The 19955-nt window shown below is 43.3% G+C and overlaps 1 protein-coding gene across 1 annotated transcript in view; it reads left to right on the top strand.

Annotated features, from left to right (window-relative positions):
* LOC126259466 (ankyrin repeat domain-containing protein SOWAHA) overlaps nt 1-19955 on the top strand; it is a 433101-nt gene that overhangs the window by 136571 nt on the left and 276575 nt on the right. Inside the window, exons 5-6 of the mRNA XM_049956333.1 lie at nt 12148-12186; nt 15270-15368. Of these exons, the coding sequence (XP_049812290.1) occupies nt 12148-12186; nt 15270-15368 (138 nt within the window). The remainder of the gene's footprint in view (nt 1-12147; nt 12187-15269; nt 15369-19955) is intronic.

Genomic DNA, 19955 nt, shown 5'->3' with positions numbered 1-19955 from the left:
CACGACAAAAGCATCTTGCCAATACGTCTACTTTTCAATAGAATGACTTCCAGAGTATCTCTGCTGCAACATCAGTTATTATGAAACTACACACAGCGCGCACACTTGGAAAGTGCTACAATTTTAAACTTAGATTTGTTGCAAATCACGTGAAAGTCTATTGCTTTAGTATGTTAGTGTAAACTTAAAATTCAACAGCATTCAACACGTGGCCTACAACATTTTTTAATGTGCACTAGTCTGACCGGTGTTTAAAGAAATTGCCGAGTAATTTAGTTCCAAAAGTTATTGTAGTTACTTAACACCAGTATTCTATCTGATACTGGCAGTAGGATGATGTAATCTTCGGTCCGAAGACTGATTTCAACAGCTATCTAGGCTATTATGTACTGTTCAAACCTCTTCATTTCTGCATAACTACCTCAACCTACATATATTTGAACCTATATCCATCCCTTGGTCTTCCTCCACTATTTTTATCACCACACTTCCTTCCATTACCAAACTGACGATTACTTCTCTAGCTTCTTCAGGATGTGTGCTGCCAACTGATCCCTACTTCTAGTACAGTTGTACCACAAATATTGCTTTCCTCCGATATGATAACTACTCATTAGTTACTCGACCTACCTATCTAATCTTCAGCATTCTGCTGCAGCACCACATTTCAGAAACTGCTATTCTCCTCTTGTCTCAATTCGTTACCATCCACGTTTCACTACCGTACAAGGCTACACTGCGGAGTGTGTACAGACAATTTACATCTTACAGCAACAGCTTAACCTCCTAGCAACAGTTACAAGTACGCGGCTCACCTGCTCGAGATCTCGCACCGTCTAAAGCACTTATTTCCGACCATTGGCCCTTTGTCTCAAAATACCCATTTTAAGAACGTCTACAATTTATACACTGTGGAGATAAACAACTTGATAACGCAGTCATAGCAGGGAAGAGGACGTCGAATTGAGCAAAGTATTCCACGTAACAAAAGGCCGGAAACGCATCGCTTGAGTTACGACTATAAATTGGAAATGAGCGTGCGAAAATATGTCCAATCAAACTAATTTGTTCTAGCTAATAATTTTTATGGTAAAGAGCGCAATTGCTAATTAAAATGACTCAAGGTAATCGTTTCAGCTGTAGAGTCAAAGCAACGCAAACTTTAAATTCTTAGCCACGGCTGCTTGGGTTAGACGCGAATTTTCTATGGTGTTTAGTCAGGTAATGCTTGATTATTAAATGAACTAGCTAAAAGTACCACAATACCACTAACTTGTTAAAATAATTAGCTTTCTTTCAGAAACAGCACTGCAATAAGATAGTGCGGATGTGGTACACTAAACTGCAATGTTATTGATAGTAAAATAAACGGCCACAATTTTTAACTTTTGCTAATGTACACAGAGCATGAATGAAATTTTATTTAAATAAGCGAAGTTGAGCAGAAAAACCACAGCTTAACGCAGCAGCAGCTTAGCCGACAAATCCACGCTGCTACAGACACCCCAACACGTTCGCTTACCGGACAAACTTTCGCACGCTCGTAGCTCATTATGTATCCCTTTCTGTTTGTAGAAATGGTGTACTTCCGGCCTAAGCTTATGTTGAAAATTTAACTCGACTATTAGTTCGGTCCTCTGCCTGGACGTTATTTTTAATTTTTTTTTCTACTCTCTATAATTTTGATCATTAATTTTTGGGATAACCTGTGGACTATGGAAGAAGAAACTGCAGCATAGCACCAGAAACCATCGCTCGCGTTGATATTTTTTTTGAGTGCGGGGCAACAGGGCCGATTGAAGGGTTGGTTTGCTTCTGTTGTTTCGGCCGTATAGCTTTTTCTGAATTCGAGTTGTATATCGGCTTTACCTGCTAGATACGTGAACGTGGCAGTGCCGACAGAGGAATAGGCACACACAGTGGCGCTAGAAGCAGAAGAAAGAGACTTGCTGTTATCAACGGGTGGGGGCCAAGTTCCCGAATTAGCCATATACTGGCGATGCATCCATTTCGAATTATCCATTATTTAACTAGATGAACCGTAGAAACGTATTTTCTATTTACTGATTTTGCAGACCGCAATATCTGTCAGTTTTTGTGTAAAATTCCCACGCAATTGAGCGGATCGGCATTTTGATCCGGACGGAGTTCACTATTTAGTAATCGCACTATTGAGAAGTACGAACGAAAAATTGAACTAAAAGTCACTTACTGGCTCAAAATAAAAAGCACATATCTGAACAACAGTACCGTAACTGAGTTTAGCCAACGACTATGGTTCAATAACACCAAAACCGATCTATTTTTTCCACTCCCGTCAGAACTGAATGCGCCAGGGGCAGAACTCTTGTTTGCTATTGAAGAACTTAGATATATACATTTGTTTGTATTATCTGTACACTTACGCCGGTTTGTCACCAGAAATAATCTCTGTTTTAACAATTGTTCAGACAAACTTAATAAACTAAGAAGAGTTCTGCATAAAACTAATGAAATATCTTTCGTTATTTCTTGTACTTTAAATAAATTCCATAAAAGTCAGAGTTCTCACATCGGGACTAACTTACAAAATTTATATCAGTATAAATGTGAAGAAATACACGTAGCATCCAAGGGCACGGATTTTGATGCCAGTCGTGGGCAGCTGCACTGCTTTTGCAACAATTAAAAAGTATTTTGAGATTGTGAACAAATGAGGGACAAAATGTATGTCACGTCATTCGCCCTCGAGCAGGGTCAATATTTTTTCGCGTAAACTAATTTTGTAGTTTTCTCCTCCTAATTCCACTCGTCAGCAGGCGTTTCTCTGGACACGTACGTTTTAATTTAAAAAAATTATGTTGATGTTACTCAATTAAAAGTGTCTTGTTCTGACTATGAGCAACTCCCACAGTAACGCAATGCAGACTTTCTTTGTGGCAAACACGAATTTTAATTATTCAATTTGTGTGCCTGAGCTTGTCCCTGTACCCGCATTTTTGTCCGATAGGTTTTCTGTATCAAGGCCATCCGTCAGTGTAACCTTATTAGCTGGTTGCAGCGTAACACGTTTTTACGTTTGTATTTATTTATATCCAAGGTTGTTAACAATGTGACAGTGGGCTGATCTGTCTTTCTCGGGGACTGATGCAGCTATTAGCCAATAAAAACACGCAGAGCGCGGCGTATAAAAATATTCCCAGCGGGGGGAGCACGTGTAATAAAAGCTTGTCGCGCTAAAATTAAAAACAAAACGAAGCCCGCGGCTAACACGTCAGTAATTATCAGGCGGCGACCGCAGTGATAGGGTCGCCCACGCGTCCCGCCCCAAAAACTGCGGCCCGCGGAAAAATGCGGGCTGGGCGGGCACCAGGGACCCGCGGTCCGCAAAAAGCCGCCACCGCGCCATCAAACTGTACACCTCCCTGCGGCGCCGTTCCGTAATGAGTGCCAAGCCGTGGGGAGTTCTGACCGAAATTCTGTTTCACGAGGTTCATTGCAACCACTTACTGAAGAATTCCCCGTACCTCTTATCGTGATTGCATTGCAAGTCAGTTATGGTTTGCAGTAGAGCTATGCACACTGTAACACTTCTCCTCGTGCCCCTAGTTTAGAACGTTTATTTAGTAGTCGCAGTTTTTGTTAAAGGCCGTCGTAAATTGTCAAAAGTATTCGGACATCTAGTAGTGGACATTGTCATGGGATGTGTTCGCCCTTCGCCCTTATGACGACCTGAACTCCGTTGGGGGCACTTTCAGTGAGGTGCCTGAATGTCTGAGGAGGAATGGCAGCCTGTTTTTCCTCGAGAGCCGAAACCGGAGCAATTAGTGGTCATGTTGGATCTCCTGACCGACTCTTTCTGCATTTACTGCTTTTACACTGATCACAAAACACTCCCCGCCTTCTTTTATAATGACGGGTTCGCCTCTCGGGGCATCTAGCGGCCGATGCCGCATTACATTGGGATCTCCGTATACTTTTGATCAGATAGTGTACATAGTTGCGCTGAAGAAATCACGAAGAGGTAAAAAGGGTAGGATAGGGGCTGTGACAGTGCAACACCAGTGCGTGTTACAATCTTTTCGTATAGTTTGCAGCATTGTTCGTTGAAATTTAACATATTAATATAACGTCCGCGTTACCGGAGGTTTTTGCGAGGCCCACGAGAAAGACAAGCCGCGGCGCGTACGTCAAGGAGGTTGTACTGAACTCGCTCGCTCAGCTCAGCTCAGCAGACGAAATGCGTTTCTAAACCTGTTAACTCACAGCTGGGCGTGTACGTACTAACGAGAATTGCACCTTCCACTGGAATCTGCTATTATGAACGCTTACTGATTAACAGTATTAAAGCAAAATATAATTTAAGATCAATACTCGATGTAAATGGTATAACGCCGTGTTTATAGGATTTAGTCTCTTCTGCTTAACAGTACTCATTACGTGCTGGAAGTGGTGCCTTATGCAAATAATAATCATTTTAGCATGATTTTATTGTACGGCAGTACAGCCGTAACAAATTATAAGTAGGCCCATGGACTTCCCATCATTATAGGACTAATAACAGTAAGATCCCATAATACCGGATTCCAGTAGAAGATTCAGGTTTTGTTTGTACGGACACTCCTAGTTACGTGTTAACAGGTGTAGAAACGTAGTTTGTCTGCTGATTTGAGCGAGCGTGCTGTGCGCAGGACTACCTTCGTGACGTACACGCCGCGGCCTGTCTTTCTCGTAGGCCTCGGGTTTTTGTGTCTGAACTCACTGTCTATTTTGGCAACAACTTCTGCCTGACAATACTTGAGGCCACAGTCACACTCCGTATTATCTTAGCAGTATTAATGACACCCTGGTTAGTTTCATACTGGAATATTGCCCTTCAAAATCCCTGAGGCTTGAATCACTCACCGTTTAATACAACTGCGGTTTTCTATGACCTGCGCATGGTTTTCAACCCTAAACACGTGAGCTACTATACTTAAGAACGGTAATTCTGCAGTCATTTCTGATATCTCGTTCCTTTGATCTGATTGAAAATATTTCTCATTTTACCGCAGCTTTCACTTCTAATCTTTCTTCGACATTTGTCTCATTTTTTATATTCACCATAACTTTTGTTTAGTTTCTTATAAAATGAAGTTTGCTGCTACCAGCCACTATTTTCTGTTATTTATTTCATGCGCGATGCGCCCCTGTCAAAGTCAATGGAAATAGATTCGAACAAGAGACAAGACCAGCGCTAACGTTCGGTCCAGAATGACGGAGGAAGCTCCATATTATGCAGACACAATCAGTATTTTAATTGCGCGATAACAGTGGTGGTGTTACTGATGACAGTGCCACTAAACCGAAATTACTCAGCACGATTTTCCGAAATTCTTTCGCCAAAGAAACCAAAGTACATATTCCAGAATTCTGATCAAGAAAGCTCCAAATGTGAGTAGCTTAGAAGTAGATATCGTCGGTGCAGCGAAGCAGCTTTAATCACATAATAAAGATCAGTCTGCCTGGCCCGATTGTATAGCAACTATGTTCCTTCCGTAGAACGTCGATATAACACCACCATACATACCAGCCATATACAACTACTCACTACCCGCTCCACGAAAGACCCGCGTCTGAAAACTGGAAAGTTGCACTAGTCATGCCAGTACTCAAGAAAGGAAATACGAGCGGTCCACTGATCTCCAGACCAATATCAAATGGTTCAAGTGGCTCTAAGCACTATGGGACTTAACATCTGAGGTCATCAGTCCCCTAGACTTAGAACTACTTAAACCTAACTAACCTATGGACATCACACACATCCATGCTCGACGCAGGATTCGAACCTGCGACCGTAGCAGCAGCGCGGTTCCGTACTGAAGGGCCTAGAACCGCTCGGCCACAACGGCCGGCAGACCAGTATCACTGACGTAGATTTGCAGTAGGATTTTGGAACATATACTGTGTTCGAACATTACGCAGTAACTCGAAGAAAACGATCTAACGACACATCGTAAGCACGGATTCAGAAAATGTCGCAATTTATTAAAGTGAAGTAATGAGTGCTGTCGGCAGGTAGTCTCAAGTTGATTCCATATTTCTATTCGTGATTTCCTGTCAGAAAGGTGACAGTTCGTAGTAATTGACGGAAAGTAATCGAGCAAAAGAAAAAGTGGTATCTGGGGTTCCCCGAGAAAGTGTTATAGGCTCTCTGCTGTTCCTAACCTATACAAGTATTCACAAGACAGTCTGAGCAACCTTCTTAGATTGTCTGCAGACGATGCTGTCATTTACCGTGTATTAAAGTCATCAGGAGATTAACAGTTGCAGAGTAACTTAGACACGACATCTGTGTGATGTGAAACACGGAAATTGACTCTAAATAACGAAACGTGTGAGGTCATCCACTTGAGTTCTAAAACGAATCTGTTAAATTTCGGTTACACGATAAATCGCTCAAACCTGAAGGCTGTCAAGTCAGTTAAATAAACTGTGGATAACAATTACGAAGTTTGAACGGTCACATAGATAGTGTTGTGGAGAAAGCGAACCAGATACTGCTATTAATGGGTAAACCACTTGGAAGACGCAACATGTTCACTAAAGAGACTGCGTAGATTGCGCTTTTCCGCCCTGTTCTGGAATATTGCTGCGCGGTATGGGATCCGTACCAGATAGGATTGACGGAGGACTTCGGAAAAGTTCACAGACGGGCAGCACGTTTTGTACTATCGCAAAATAGGGGAGCGGGTGTCACAGATATGTTGAGACAATTGATTTGGCAGTGGTCAAAAGAAAGGCGTTTTTAGTTGTGGCTAGAGGTGTTTACGAAATTTCAGTCATCTTTCTCCTACAGAAGTGTGAAAATTGTTCGATGTACACACTGCCAGCTGCTTAAGTGTGAATAGCAGAGTAGTCACGTAGATGTAGATGTGCCTGTAGACGGTACTCTGGTCTGGACGAGTAACCTTAAAGGGCAGAGTAAGCAACGTCCACATGTGAGGCTCGTTTAAGGCAGCAAACATAGCGGGAAAGCTTCAGGAGAATCATCTACGCTGGTAGGGGCATGTCAAGTACCGAGAACGTAAACCGTAGGGTAAGAACAGTGCTTGACGTAAAAGAAGCGAAAAGTGTCCAGGATGCCCACCGAATACATAGATTAGGGGTTTATGGCCGTTACGGAAGAGCCTATAAACGATAGACCTTCACCTTGAAATGACGCAGAAACGTTCAGAATGATGTAACGAGACAAGAAGGGCCGACCTCAAAAAACATGGTAAATATGGCCTGAAAAAAAAAGGAAGAGCTTGACGCATTTCCGAAAATAATTCCTATTCTCAAGTTTAATGTTTACTTGTGTGTTCTGCTGAGTTATTCTGTTGTCTTTACTGTAATATATAACGAGTGGTTCTAGGCGCTACAGTCTGGAACCGCGCGACCGCTAAGGTCGCAGGTTCGAATCCTGCCTCGGGCATGGATGTGTGTGATGTCCTTAGGTTAGTTAGGTTTAAGTAGTTCTAAGTTCTAGGGGACTTATGACCTCAGCAGTTGAGTCCCATAGTGCTCAGAGCCATTTTTTTGTAATATATAAACACAGCCAATTTTGTTGCAATTAATGATGGATATTTGTCTATGCTCAGAAAGTCACTCATGTTTTTCTTCACGTAGACAGTTAACAGTGCACAATACACGTCAGATGCATAAAGTACAATAACAAAGCCACAAAGATATGTTACCTGTTACTAACAGAGATATGATGATACTGATAGCTCCTCCGCAACACGCTTTCGTAGTGACTGTTGGCTCCTACTCAGCGACTACATGAAAACGCGTGTTCGCTCAGTTTGAAATGTCCGTCTCCCTAAGAACTGGGCAGCCCGATCGATGTGGTATGCTTACAGAATCGTTAATGTTTATCTCATGGACTGCATTTTACACAGGGAGCACCAGTATATCGAAGGATGTGCTTAATTTTCCTATTTTACTTGCCGACTGCAGAATTTTTATAGTCCTGTTCTTCGTCTGATTGGACCAGTTTTCCATTACATTACAATTTCTACCAAATTTCCTATTCCCCACTTGCCGCGTCAGTTATCTGTGTAATCTACACGAATCGAATCCTTGTCGTCCCTTCTGTGTCTCACCTAGACCATAATCGCCATTGCGATGTTAAAGAGAATATTTGTTTCTGATTGCTTTGACCCATGTTCCATCTGCATTCCATAGCGAATTCTTCAAAGATGTTCACCATAGACACATACTTCTTCTGTTCTAAGTTGCCACTAGCTATTTTACAGAAAATAATAGCTGAACTCGTGTTCGAGAAGAGCGAAATTCAAATTCCCTTCTGGCGATTGTGACCGCGCGGAGTGGTTAGCCGCGCCTTGTCACTGACTACGCCCCTTCCCGCCGGGGATTCGAATCCTCCCTCTGGCATGGGTTTGTGTGCGTGTGTTGTTCTTAGCTTAGGTTAGTTTAAGTAGTATGTAAGTCTAGGGACCGATGACCTCTGTAGTTTGCTCCCTTAAGAACTCACAAACATTTGAACATTTTCCGGCGATTGTGACTTTGTTTCCTATGGTTTTTGTAAATAGCTTGAGACGAAAGCTGGCATTGTTCTGTGAGCACCATCGTGGCCACTTTCCTTCTCTGTAGACGTCCATTCTGAGTTTTTCGTCATCTCTGATTACTACGACGTGGACGGTACGTTTAACTCTAACCTCTCTGTTTTAACATTTCTTCATTTCCCTCTTCAGTTTCCAGCATCGTCCTGTAACACTGGGTTTAAATCCAACTGGAGGCCCCAGAGTGAAGAAGTTTAGGGCTCTTAAGTAACATTTACCATGTGTATTGTTTTAGTGCTGTTGTGTTCCTAGACTTAACCAAGAAGTTGGTGATGACAATGTTCGTCGTAGTTATAGTATTTAGTGTATGTTTCTAAGATTGATCAGCTATTAGTTCGAACATTTTAGGTAAGAAGTAAGTGCGACGTACGGATACGAATTGAAATAAATATCTGTAACCACTAACTTTTTAGTTCCAGTCTTTGAAGCAAAGTTTTGTTTTCCTTATTAAATTGTCTGTTACAGTTCGTTTAAGAAAGTCACGAATTTTGCCATTAACGTTAAGTGAAGATTATGAGTGAGGTACACATTATTTTCTATTAGAATAATTGCGTATTGATTGTAACGATGTAAGATAAAATTGACTGTACAATAGCTCAATCTCAGGTTGAATTCTCTTACTCGTAAATGATAAAATCTATCTATGAAGAGTAATGAACAACAAATTACGTCATTTTTTAAAGTATTTTTGATGCAAAATGGCTGCGAACCACGATACCACAGCCACTGGCAACCAGGTTGAACAAACGGCAATACTGATGACGTGGGATGTCATTTATTGTCAACTGAAATGTTACATCCCACTCCAAGGAACCCCTAAATACTACAATCCTTCCCCTCCTGCTACATCTAAACTCCACATCCTAGCAATAGAATTGTTTCCCCCCTCCATATTATATACCTTCGCGGTTGATACGTAAAGAGAAGAATCCTTTATTGACTACGCGAGGTGTATGTTGGAGAAAGTAATATGTTCTGTCATTTGTTTTGGAACATAACCTTTCAGAATTTTGATAGCAAGGTTCTCTTTTGATTCAAAACACCTTACTGGTAGCTTTTCGCTCGGAGATTTTTTCTCATTGCTTTTAGTGTCGAACGCTGAATAAATAAATCCTTGACTAATCGCGCACTTATATATCTCTATCTCCCTCTCCCCCCATCTCTCCCCTACATCTTCCCTTAGTCCAGCCTTATAAAGCAATTAGAATTATATTAATACCTTCAGCTGCTAACGGGCTTTGCTATATATCAACGAGGACAGGCGAAAATGTGTGCCCCGACCGGGACTCCAACCCGGGATCTCCTGTTTAATGACAGACGCCATGTCCGAAAGAACAGACACCATATCCATTTAAGTATATAACTTTATAAATATCCGAGCCGACAAGGCACACTCGCACGATGTAAGCTATCCTGTGTCCCGCAACAGTTGCTAATCACTTGACGTTCCTGTATATACATATGTCATCGGCGAACATCCGCAGAGAGCTAGTAATGTTGTCGGCCAAGTCATTTACATGTACATGACGGAATACAATACATTCCTGGTCATGTAGTCCAATTGGTCAACGTCTAGTACAATTGGTCAGTGTCGTTACGTTGCCCAGATCGGCTAGGTGTTCTTTACAAAATTGTACACTCCTGGAAATTGAAATAAGAACACCGTGAATTCATTGTCCCAGGAAGGGGAAACTTTATTGACACATTCCTGGGGTCAGATACATCACATGATCACACTGACAGAACCACAGGCACATAGACACAGGCAACAGAGCATGCACAATGTCGGCACTAGTACAGTGTATATCCACCTTTCGCAGCAATGCAGGCTGCTATTCTCCCATGGAGACGATCGTAGAGATGCTGGATGTAGTCCTGTGGAACGGCTTGCCATGCCATTTCCACCTGGCGCCTCAGTTGGACCAGCGTTCGTGCTGGACGTGCAGACCGCGTGAGACGACGCTTCATCCAGTCCCAAACATGCTCAATGGGGGACAGATCCGGAGATCTTGCTGGCCAGGGTAGTTGACTTACACCTTCTAGAGCACGTTGGGTGGCACGGGATACATGCGGACGTGCATTGTCCTGTTGGAACAGCAAGTTCCCTTGCCGGTCTAGGAATGGTAGAACGATGGGTTCGATGACGGTTTGAATGTACCGTGCACTATTCAGTGTCCCCTCGACGATCACCAGTGGCGTACGGCCAGTGTAGGAGATAGCTCCCCACACCATGATGCCGGGTGTTGGCCCTGTGTGCCTCGGTCGTATGCAGTCCTGATTGTGACGCTCACCTGCACGGCGCCAAACACGCATACGACCATCATTGGCACCAAGGCGGAAGCGACTCTCATCGCTGAAGACGACACGTCTCCATTCGTCCCTCCATTCACGCCTGTCGCGACACCACTGGAGGCGGGCTGCACGATGTTGGGGCGTGAGCGGAAGACGGCCTAACGGTGTGCGGGACCGTAGCCCAGCTTCATGGAGACGGTTGCGAATGGTCCTCGCCGATACCCCAGGAGCAACAGTGTCCCTAATTTGCTGGGAAGTGGCGGTGCGGACCCCTACGGCACTGCGTAGGATCCTACGGTCTTGGCGTGCATCCGTGCGTCGCTGCGGTCCGGTCCCAGGTCGACGGGCACGTGCACCTTCCGCCGACCACTGGCGACAACATCGATGTACTGTGGAGACCTCACGCCCCACGTGTTGAGCAATTCGGCGGTACGTCCACCCGGCCTCCCGCATGCCCACTATACGCCCTCGCTCAAAGTCCGTCAACTGCACATACGGTTCACGTCCACGCTGTCGCGGCATGCTACCAGTGTTAAAGACTGCGATGGAGCTCCGTATGCCACGGCAAACTGGCTGACACTGACGGCGGCGGTGCACAAATGCTGCGCAGCTAGCGCCATTCGACGGCCAACACCGCGGTTCCTGGTGTGTCCGCTGTGCCGTGCGTGTGATCATTGCTTGTACAGCCCTCTCGCAGTGTCCGGAGCAAGTATGGTGGGTCTGACACACCGGTGTCAATGTGTTCTTTTTTCCATTTCCAGGAGTGTATTTACTACAACTTCGCCACTCTGCTCTTTGAAGACGCCATAGATTGTTAAAGAAATAGGGAATAGTCAATAGGATACCAGCCCATTAATGATCAACAGCAAAATGTGCAAACTAACTATGTTTATCGATCGAAGTGGATTGGAAACCAAGATACTGATAATGTATGCTACAATTAAGTAACACATTGACTTCATTAGTTTGGAATTCAATGAATTGTTTGTATGCGAGACATTGTGCGATTTTTTAAAATTTTCTTTAATGATTTTCTTCTTGGTGTGGGATTTTATGTGCTTAGAATAGTTATTCTGGCATAGCTCTTGAAAAAATTAATTTTTTTTTCTTGCTTTATGAGACGCTTCTGTTGATTTATCATTTCATCCTGTATGCTCTTTGACACTTCGTGTCTTAGTATTGCCTTCTGGTTACTAATATCGTGATACGACAGTGGAATAGTGTCCATTCATCTTGGCGAGATATCTCATTGTATTGTCTCCTGTTTCAGGGTGGAGCAGAAGACGAGGACTCCGTGTCCCTCACATCGGTAAGTGAGCATCCTTCAATGAAAGATGTTCCATCCTCTTTTCTGCTGTGTATCAGAACTATGTGACTGACGTAGGGTTCTAAATTTATAAGATGCATTATACCAGAATAATAATACTCAGAAAACCCTGCTGTCATGTTCATGTAGTAACAGCATAATTATGCAGTGGAGGAGTCAGAACATTAAGACTATGACTCGTCGCAACTTGAAATTAAATTTCTCCTGTACTTTGCCTACTGAACTTTTCGAAATATTAATTTATAACTACGGTCCATGGCGTTTATTCTAACAGTTGATTACGGTTTTAACAATATTATGTTGCTTGCCCCACCACACATAAAAATTATGTAACATAATGGGAAAAGGCTTCTGTTGTGCTCAAAATGTGTACTCTGTTATTTTGGTATGCGAAATATCGTGTGGTCGATGTACCACTACTGAACGATAACTGCCAAACTAATTTCGCTAAATATTTTTTTGTAAACTCTTTTATGAATTGAGATATCAATGAATCATCCCTCGCGGTGATGGTTATCACGATTGTATTCGTAGTGCACAATTTGAAGGAAACTTACGCGGATGTCAGTGCCATGTCTTGCCTACTCTACTGAAAAATTGAGAGGAAACTCCCGCACAGATGGCTCTGTTTACCCACTAAGTGTAGCGATGGGTTCCGATGAAACACCGCGATGATGCGGGTTGGTTGACTGGCAGCATCTAAAGAAGGAATCCTCCGGATCAATGGTGCCGCAGTGGGACTTAACTATTCAGGCTGCATCGCCTGTCCACTCCCTTATACTTCATTCCGGCGGCCGTGTTTCTGCAGCCGGAACGACCCTCTGTCTTCATACAGGGACTTTTCTACTTCTCTTTCGGCATTCACGGGAACATTGCGTATCCTCGCGCACGCTATGCATCCGAGATCCCAAACAACCTGCTTTGCGGGATTCCTCGGCTGGCGCGGTCTGCCCCAGGCATGCCCCATATAGCAGTTCCTTCTCCTCTGCTACTGCCGCCAGCCTGGGCTATATTCAGAGTTTCACTTATAAAGTGAGGACGCGTGGAAGCGCTCTGCTCAGAATACCGTATCAGTCTATTACACGAACAACACTCGCGAAAAATGCGTGTACTCAAAAGATAACTTTGTTCCTTCAACATCATCGTTACAAACCACCGCACATCTTCGAATCCGCCTAAGTAGGAAGGTAAGTAACGTTTTTCTGCTCAGGCAGTACAAGTCTCTCATTCCTGTGGCCCAGACTCTCCAACAAGCCTGCGTTGTATTTTCTGCTTTGTTGTTAGTGAAGTACTAATGTTATTAGTGTAGTGCTTTTCCAGCAACTTAGCTCAAAGTCCGTCCGGAGTATTAGACATCATTGTCATCTTCATTAACTGAAGATCTACCAAGAACATGAGATGTTCAACGTTCCGCATCCCGCACTGTACTGTGTAGCTCAGTAACAACAAAACTGATACTTCCTGGCAGATTAAAACAGTGTGCAGGACCGGGGCTCGAACCTTCACATTTCGCAGTTGCTGTGAGGACGGCGTGGGAAATCGGTAGAGCATTTCTGCGCTAATAGCAAAGGTCTCGTGGTCGGGTCTCGCTACAGCATACACTTAAAATATACCAGGAAGTTTGAGATCAGCACACCAGAATGAAAATTCGTAGCTGAAACTCCAAAACTCGTTCTCTTCCATATTTCTGATGTTTAGCTTTCCCGGAACTGACCCGTCGGTGCGGGAAGCTGTAATGAAAGACATTACATTACAATCCAGTACTACTACCCAAAAACACGCGTCCGTTTTAGGTTATAATATGTAAAAATCTTTTATGTAAGTATTGGAAAAAATTTAGTAGTAGTGTTGCGTGGAGAATGCTTTTTATTTCTTGTACTTCTTCCCATACCAACAACTGAACGCCGGAAAACTGAAAGTTAATTCAGTGTACATGTACAAGGTTTTTATAAATGGTTCAACGGTTATTGGGTAAATTTATTTCACAAAGTATTACATTCAAAACAGATAATGACACATTGTACGGAAAAGTAAATTTTCAATTTTTTTACGCACCGTTACAAATGTTCCATGTGCTATCCTCGTGTTACACCCCGAATATCTACGCGGTAGTCACGTTCAACCCGTACTCGCTAGAGCGTGTTGCTGATGATATTCGCTAGCAGAGCAGTGAAGCGATCCTAGAGTTCAGTCACTGTTGTCGGAAGTGGTGGTACGTAAATACTGCATTGGCTTTCACGTATCCCTCCCTCGCAAAAAAAGAAAGAAAAATCGCAAACTACAAGTGCAGGCAATCGTCGGGGCCACCTGAAGTGTGCGAAATCATTCTGTGCTCAACTTTCAATCCATCGGTAGGGAAGTTCAGATGACAACGCACTAATCCATGCCAATGAGGTGGAGTTCCCTCTAGGTGAAATATGAAGTTTGGGTTATCCGCTGTCAGTCTACCAACATGTTTGGGTGCATTGTACCCGTCACAGTTTTCCCAGGTAAACATTAGGGCCCGTACGCTTTGTTACGTGAAACAGCGCAGAAGTCATTCACCTTTATTGAATGTTTCAGTCTCCACTGCAACATTGAGATTTGCCGTTCCCCATTATGCGGACTTTGTTACCATTTGTGTAGAACATGTCTTCATCACTGCGCACGGGTCGGCGTGTAAATTCCTCATCTTTCATTATTTCCCGGAGTACTTCAACGACATGAACAAAACATTAGGCCCAAAATATGTTCTCTTCATTGGTCGTTAGTACACTCGAGTGGGTATTATATGTTTGAATGTATAAGAGCTCAAAATCCGACGAATCATTTGTAAACACCTTGTATATATCGGCTGCCAAAAGAAATATACAGGGATGCTTGATTTTGTACTGACCTTAGCTGTTAGGAAGTAGTCCTGTTTCACTTCTCAAAACTGCTTCGTAATACGCTGTGTTAGTTAATCAGTCCTACTTGCCTAGCAGTCATCGTAAATATGCGGGCATACTTCCGTTTCCATAAGAATATCTACATCTGATATGTAATTTGTCCTCGGATAGATTTATCAACATTTTTCATATTGCCAGGAACCAAAGGCACGCGAGTGGCTGGTGGCAGCGGCACAGGGCAACCACATGAAGCTGGCCAAGCTAGCGCAGGAGAACCCGCGCCTCGCGTCGCTCAGGGTAAGTGGCCTAGTGTTTCTGTGTGTCTGTGTGTGTGTGTGTGTGTGTGTGTGTGTGTGAGAGAGAGAGAGAGAGAGAGAGAAGCTGGAAAATATAGTATGTAAGCAGCTCCATAACGAGGCGTGGTGAGATACGCTCCCGCCAATGGCGCAGCACAGAAGAGGCGCAAAAACTGACCGGAGGAAAAAAAAACGAAAACAAAAGATGTTTTAAGAATTAACCAGGACAGGTAGGTGAGTTCTCCTATCCCTGGCGTTCTAGTGCCTTTAATAAGCAGCCTTTCCCTCAACACGCGACTGTAAATGCATGCCGTTGTCACAATGGCATTTTCTTCTGATAGCATCCTAAAGAAACGACTACCATCGAACAGGTTTCTACCATCACTAACATGGATTATGTTCAGGTGACCATGTTCTGGTAATCGAAGCTGGGACCAATTTTATAACAACTCAGTGCTCAGTATGCAAAAATTTGTTATACAGTATTAAATATAAAATAACATAACGATACATTGTTAAATGAAATGAATAGTAGGCACCAAATGATAATATAACAGACATAATCTGAAACACAGGCACATTCATGGTTATTGCGTAAGTTATAGTCGGATTTTTTTCCGATTTCTGCGACTGAGGACTGTAGCGATACATGACTGTAGATAAATCAAACATAAAAGGTGGATGGGATATGTACTTTATTCGTTCCTCCAGCCAGTACTTTTGCTGCTCGTGAGTTTCAGCTGATACCGTCTACTGTGTAAACAAAAAAGAATGCCCGAATGAGCCTTTTGTGTCTGATTAAAAATATTACAGGAGTTGTTATAGTCGTTGTGCTAATGGACTGGTATACTTTCTTTATCTATATTGAACTCTAGAATAAACAAACGTATGCTCTGCATGGCTCAGACGTCTGGTGACGTAAGACCATTGAAACTGGCCTTATTATGTATTCAGTATATCATTGTTATTCTGATATTGAAATTCTCACATCTCGGATAGCATAATAAATCTTAATGTTCTTTGCTACTTTTGCTAAGCTTTTAGTCCATGTAATTCTTGTATAAAATCTCACTGGCTGGTCGGTTTTACTGTGCTAGATGTTTATCAAACCTACTTTCATAATTACAGTTCGTTAATTATGCGTAGAAAACATTTAAGAAAGGTAAGTTTTCGAGGGAAGCAGTAGTTTTGGCAGTTCTGTCATAGACGCAAGTTCTCCTCGGTACAGGTCTGTCTGTAAGTGCAGCTACTGCCAGGTGATTCGTCGTAGTCTTAACGTGGGACATTATGCCACACGGGAATTCTGTTGTATTTTCGGTAGTAGAAAGTCTAGAGCGACAAAATTTTCATAGTAATATCTTACATCTGTTTTGTTAACTACCAAGGAAGCCAAATAATAATTATGATTTAATGCCTGCGTGTAGCCATAAACTTCGCTGCACTACAGCCCTAGATAACGCACTCAAATGTAGAATAAAATGCAAACAATATTACTTGTCGAATAATAATTACGGTATGTTTCCAGAATGAAATTTTCGCTTTGCAGCGGAGTGTGCGCTGATATGAAACTTCCTGGCAGATTAAAAACTGTGTGCCGGAGCGAGACTCGAACTCGGGACCTTTGCCTTTCGCGGGCAAGTGCTCTACCGCGATAGAGCACTTGCCCGCGAAAGGCAAAGGTCCCGAGTTCGAGTCTCTGTCCGGCATACAGTTTTAATCTGCCAGGAAGTTTAATAATTACGGTAGGTAAGGAACTGCTTAAACACATTTGTAGCGCACTTGAGACTGGTGAAGCAGTGGGCTTTTGCAGTGGAATTTGATGGAGTCTATGCCGGACGACTACACAGAACAGAAGTTCAAGTCAAATTATGCAGGAGTCAAGCCTTCGAAGCCCTGCGTTGAGAAGCTTAACCCCCCACCCCATTCCTCACTCCCATCTTCCCGCCCACTCATCCTTACCCCCTTTATCCCTCCCACTTTGACACGCTATCCTCTAGTCCGCTTCATTCTGCGTCGACAACCAATGTAGAGCGTAACTTGTATCACTTTTTAGAAGTTTTGTAACCTTATATGTGTTTCCATTTCGTAGCTAATAATATTACTGATTGACTCGTTTAACTAGATGAAGTTGCTAATGTAGGTGCACTAGATATCTTTTCCGTCTACTGCCAAGTGTTTTCAATTAATTACTCGTTTGTTCTGTTGAACGCCCCATCATCTCGTAGTTTTATTTGCCTGTTTTATTTTTACAATTCCTCAGTTGCACAATATTAATTTCAAGTGTTTAGAGCCCGGTCATTTTCCGATCTACCAGTTGCCCATGTTTCATTTCAGTGATATCGTTCTTCAACTATGTTAATTCACTGTTTGGCTTCCGTATTCATTCGTATATCATCTTACTTTGACCACAGTTGGTATTTTACTTCTGTATTCGTCCATTTTTTTATTTTTATTTGGAGATTTTTCTCGGGCGTAGGACGATTCATTACATTTACTCTTAACCCTAATTCTTTGCTAAGAAGTTAGTGCAGGGGACTTAATATTTATATATATGTAAGTATAAGTTAATTTGAATGATATGGCCAGCCCCATCTTCGTACCACACGATTAATTATTCGAGATAAAACTAAAGTAAGCCGGTTGTGAACACGATGATTATTGTTAAACAATACTAACCATGTGTATAGTAGAGGTCGTTGCCTCCGTACGACTTGATGGTCAGCTCATATACCCAGTTATTCGTCTTTTTTAAGTCGTCAGTATTCTGACTGATTGCGATCGTTCATCATTTCCTATTTCATCGCCCAAGATTTTCGATAATATTTCTTACATACTCTTAATATTTGCCCCAAGTTTTTCTCCTCTCCTGCTCCTTTTAGTACAAATTCAAAGATTCTAGATATTGTATGAAATGTCCAACTAGCCCGTCCGTGCTTGTAAATGTTTACTTTATAATATCTTTCGCTTTCCTGGCACAGTTGCTCACATACTCCTTAATGGTGGCTAGTTTTGAACGATTCCGTTCCTTTTAGTACTATTACCTGCGTTTTTGTCACTTAAATGTAAAATAATTCCAGTGTAATGTATGACTTTTGTTTTGTTCGTACAGTATACATTCGAACTGCCTGTTCTTGGCGCGCCGGCCGGGGTGGCCAAGCGGTTCTAGGCGCTACAGTCTGGAACCGCGCATCCACTACGGTCGCAGGTTCCAATCCTGCCTCGGGCATGGATGTGTGTGATGTCCTTAGGTTAGTGAGTTTTAAGTAGTTCTAAGTTCTAGGGGACTAATGACCTCAGATGTTAAGTCCCATAGTGCTCAGAGCCATTTGAACCATTTTTTGTTCTTGGCGCAGTTGACGTCCATACACTAGGTCAACTTAGTATATTGTTCGGAAACGAACTGACTCGTTCGAAATTAGTCACTATTAAGGAATACGTATGCAACTGTAAGATGGAAGTAAATAAAGAATAGAACATAGTTGCTGGTCCTGTATGCCGGCACAGTATTATAATTGCTCAGATTAACTTTCGACCTACGTGCTGTCGAACCTCATCGTTTCGTATTTTATCTGTCCGTTTAAGTTTTGACACCCTGCAGGTGAATGTGGATTCCGGACTGTGGATCAAGAAAGCAGTCGCGTATTGAAAACTTTGATAGAAGTGACTGTCACGTCGACTACTCAAAAAAATTTAGATCTGTCCGGGGATCGAATCCAAAATATATCTGTAGATTTGTGGTTGTGTCGCTGAAACAGCAAGTCACTCATATTTTGTGAGCAGGTGGAGTGAGGCTCTGTTTTCTTTCCGTCTCCTCCCTTTATTGTGCAAAGAGGGATGAGGTAATTGTTGTCGTGTGGTGTCTCGGATTCCTGTGGGGCGGCACCTGCGGCTGCGGCGCAGGCGAGCGGGCAGCGTGGGCCGCGCCCGTGCCCCGTGCGGGTCGCGCCGCCCCCGTGTTTTGCCGGCCAGAGTCAGCGCCGGCCAGGAGGGCCAGCCGCGGGCCGGACCAATTGATGAATATGCAAACAAGAGGCGGCGGTGCGCTGCGGTGCGGCGCCGCGCCGCGCGCCGAGTTGGAGAGACACCAATTACCCAGCTGGTGATTAAATCAACACCGGGGTTAATCAGCTGAGGCAGTAGAGAACAAACCGCCCCCCTGGGGTTAGCTGGCTTAATTAATATCAATCCGCCAGCAGAGCCCGGGTCGCCCACCATCTTGCGGTAGCCTCTCCTCCCCGCCGCCATTTCCACTGCCGCCACCACCGCCGCTACACACCGCTTCGGTTGGATCTGCCGCTGCTTAAAACTACCAGCGTCGCCTCCTGGTAATCCACAGCCGCACAGTGCTAAAACAATTACTTTCAGTCGCGGCAGCGGGCATGCTAAGAAGGGATTTGCAAATGAGACGCACCGTCCACAAAGAAGGGTAGTAGTATGCACGGAAGCTACCGATCACTCGTCTGCATACACCCATGACGTCATCAAAATTGCAGACACACATTTCAGTGTGACTGACCTTGTAGGTCTCCTCCTATGCAGCAAATCAGTTTGTCACCAAAAACTACACTAATAATAATAATAATAATAA

This window comes from Schistocerca nitens, chromosome 1, assembly GCF_023898315.1.
Source record: "Schistocerca nitens isolate TAMUIC-IGC-003100 chromosome 1, iqSchNite1.1, whole genome shotgun sequence".
In the NCBI taxonomy this organism is placed as follows: domain Eukaryota; kingdom Metazoa; phylum Arthropoda; class Insecta; order Orthoptera; family Acrididae; genus Schistocerca; species Schistocerca nitens.
This window is presented reverse-complemented; position numbering and strand designations above follow the sequence as displayed.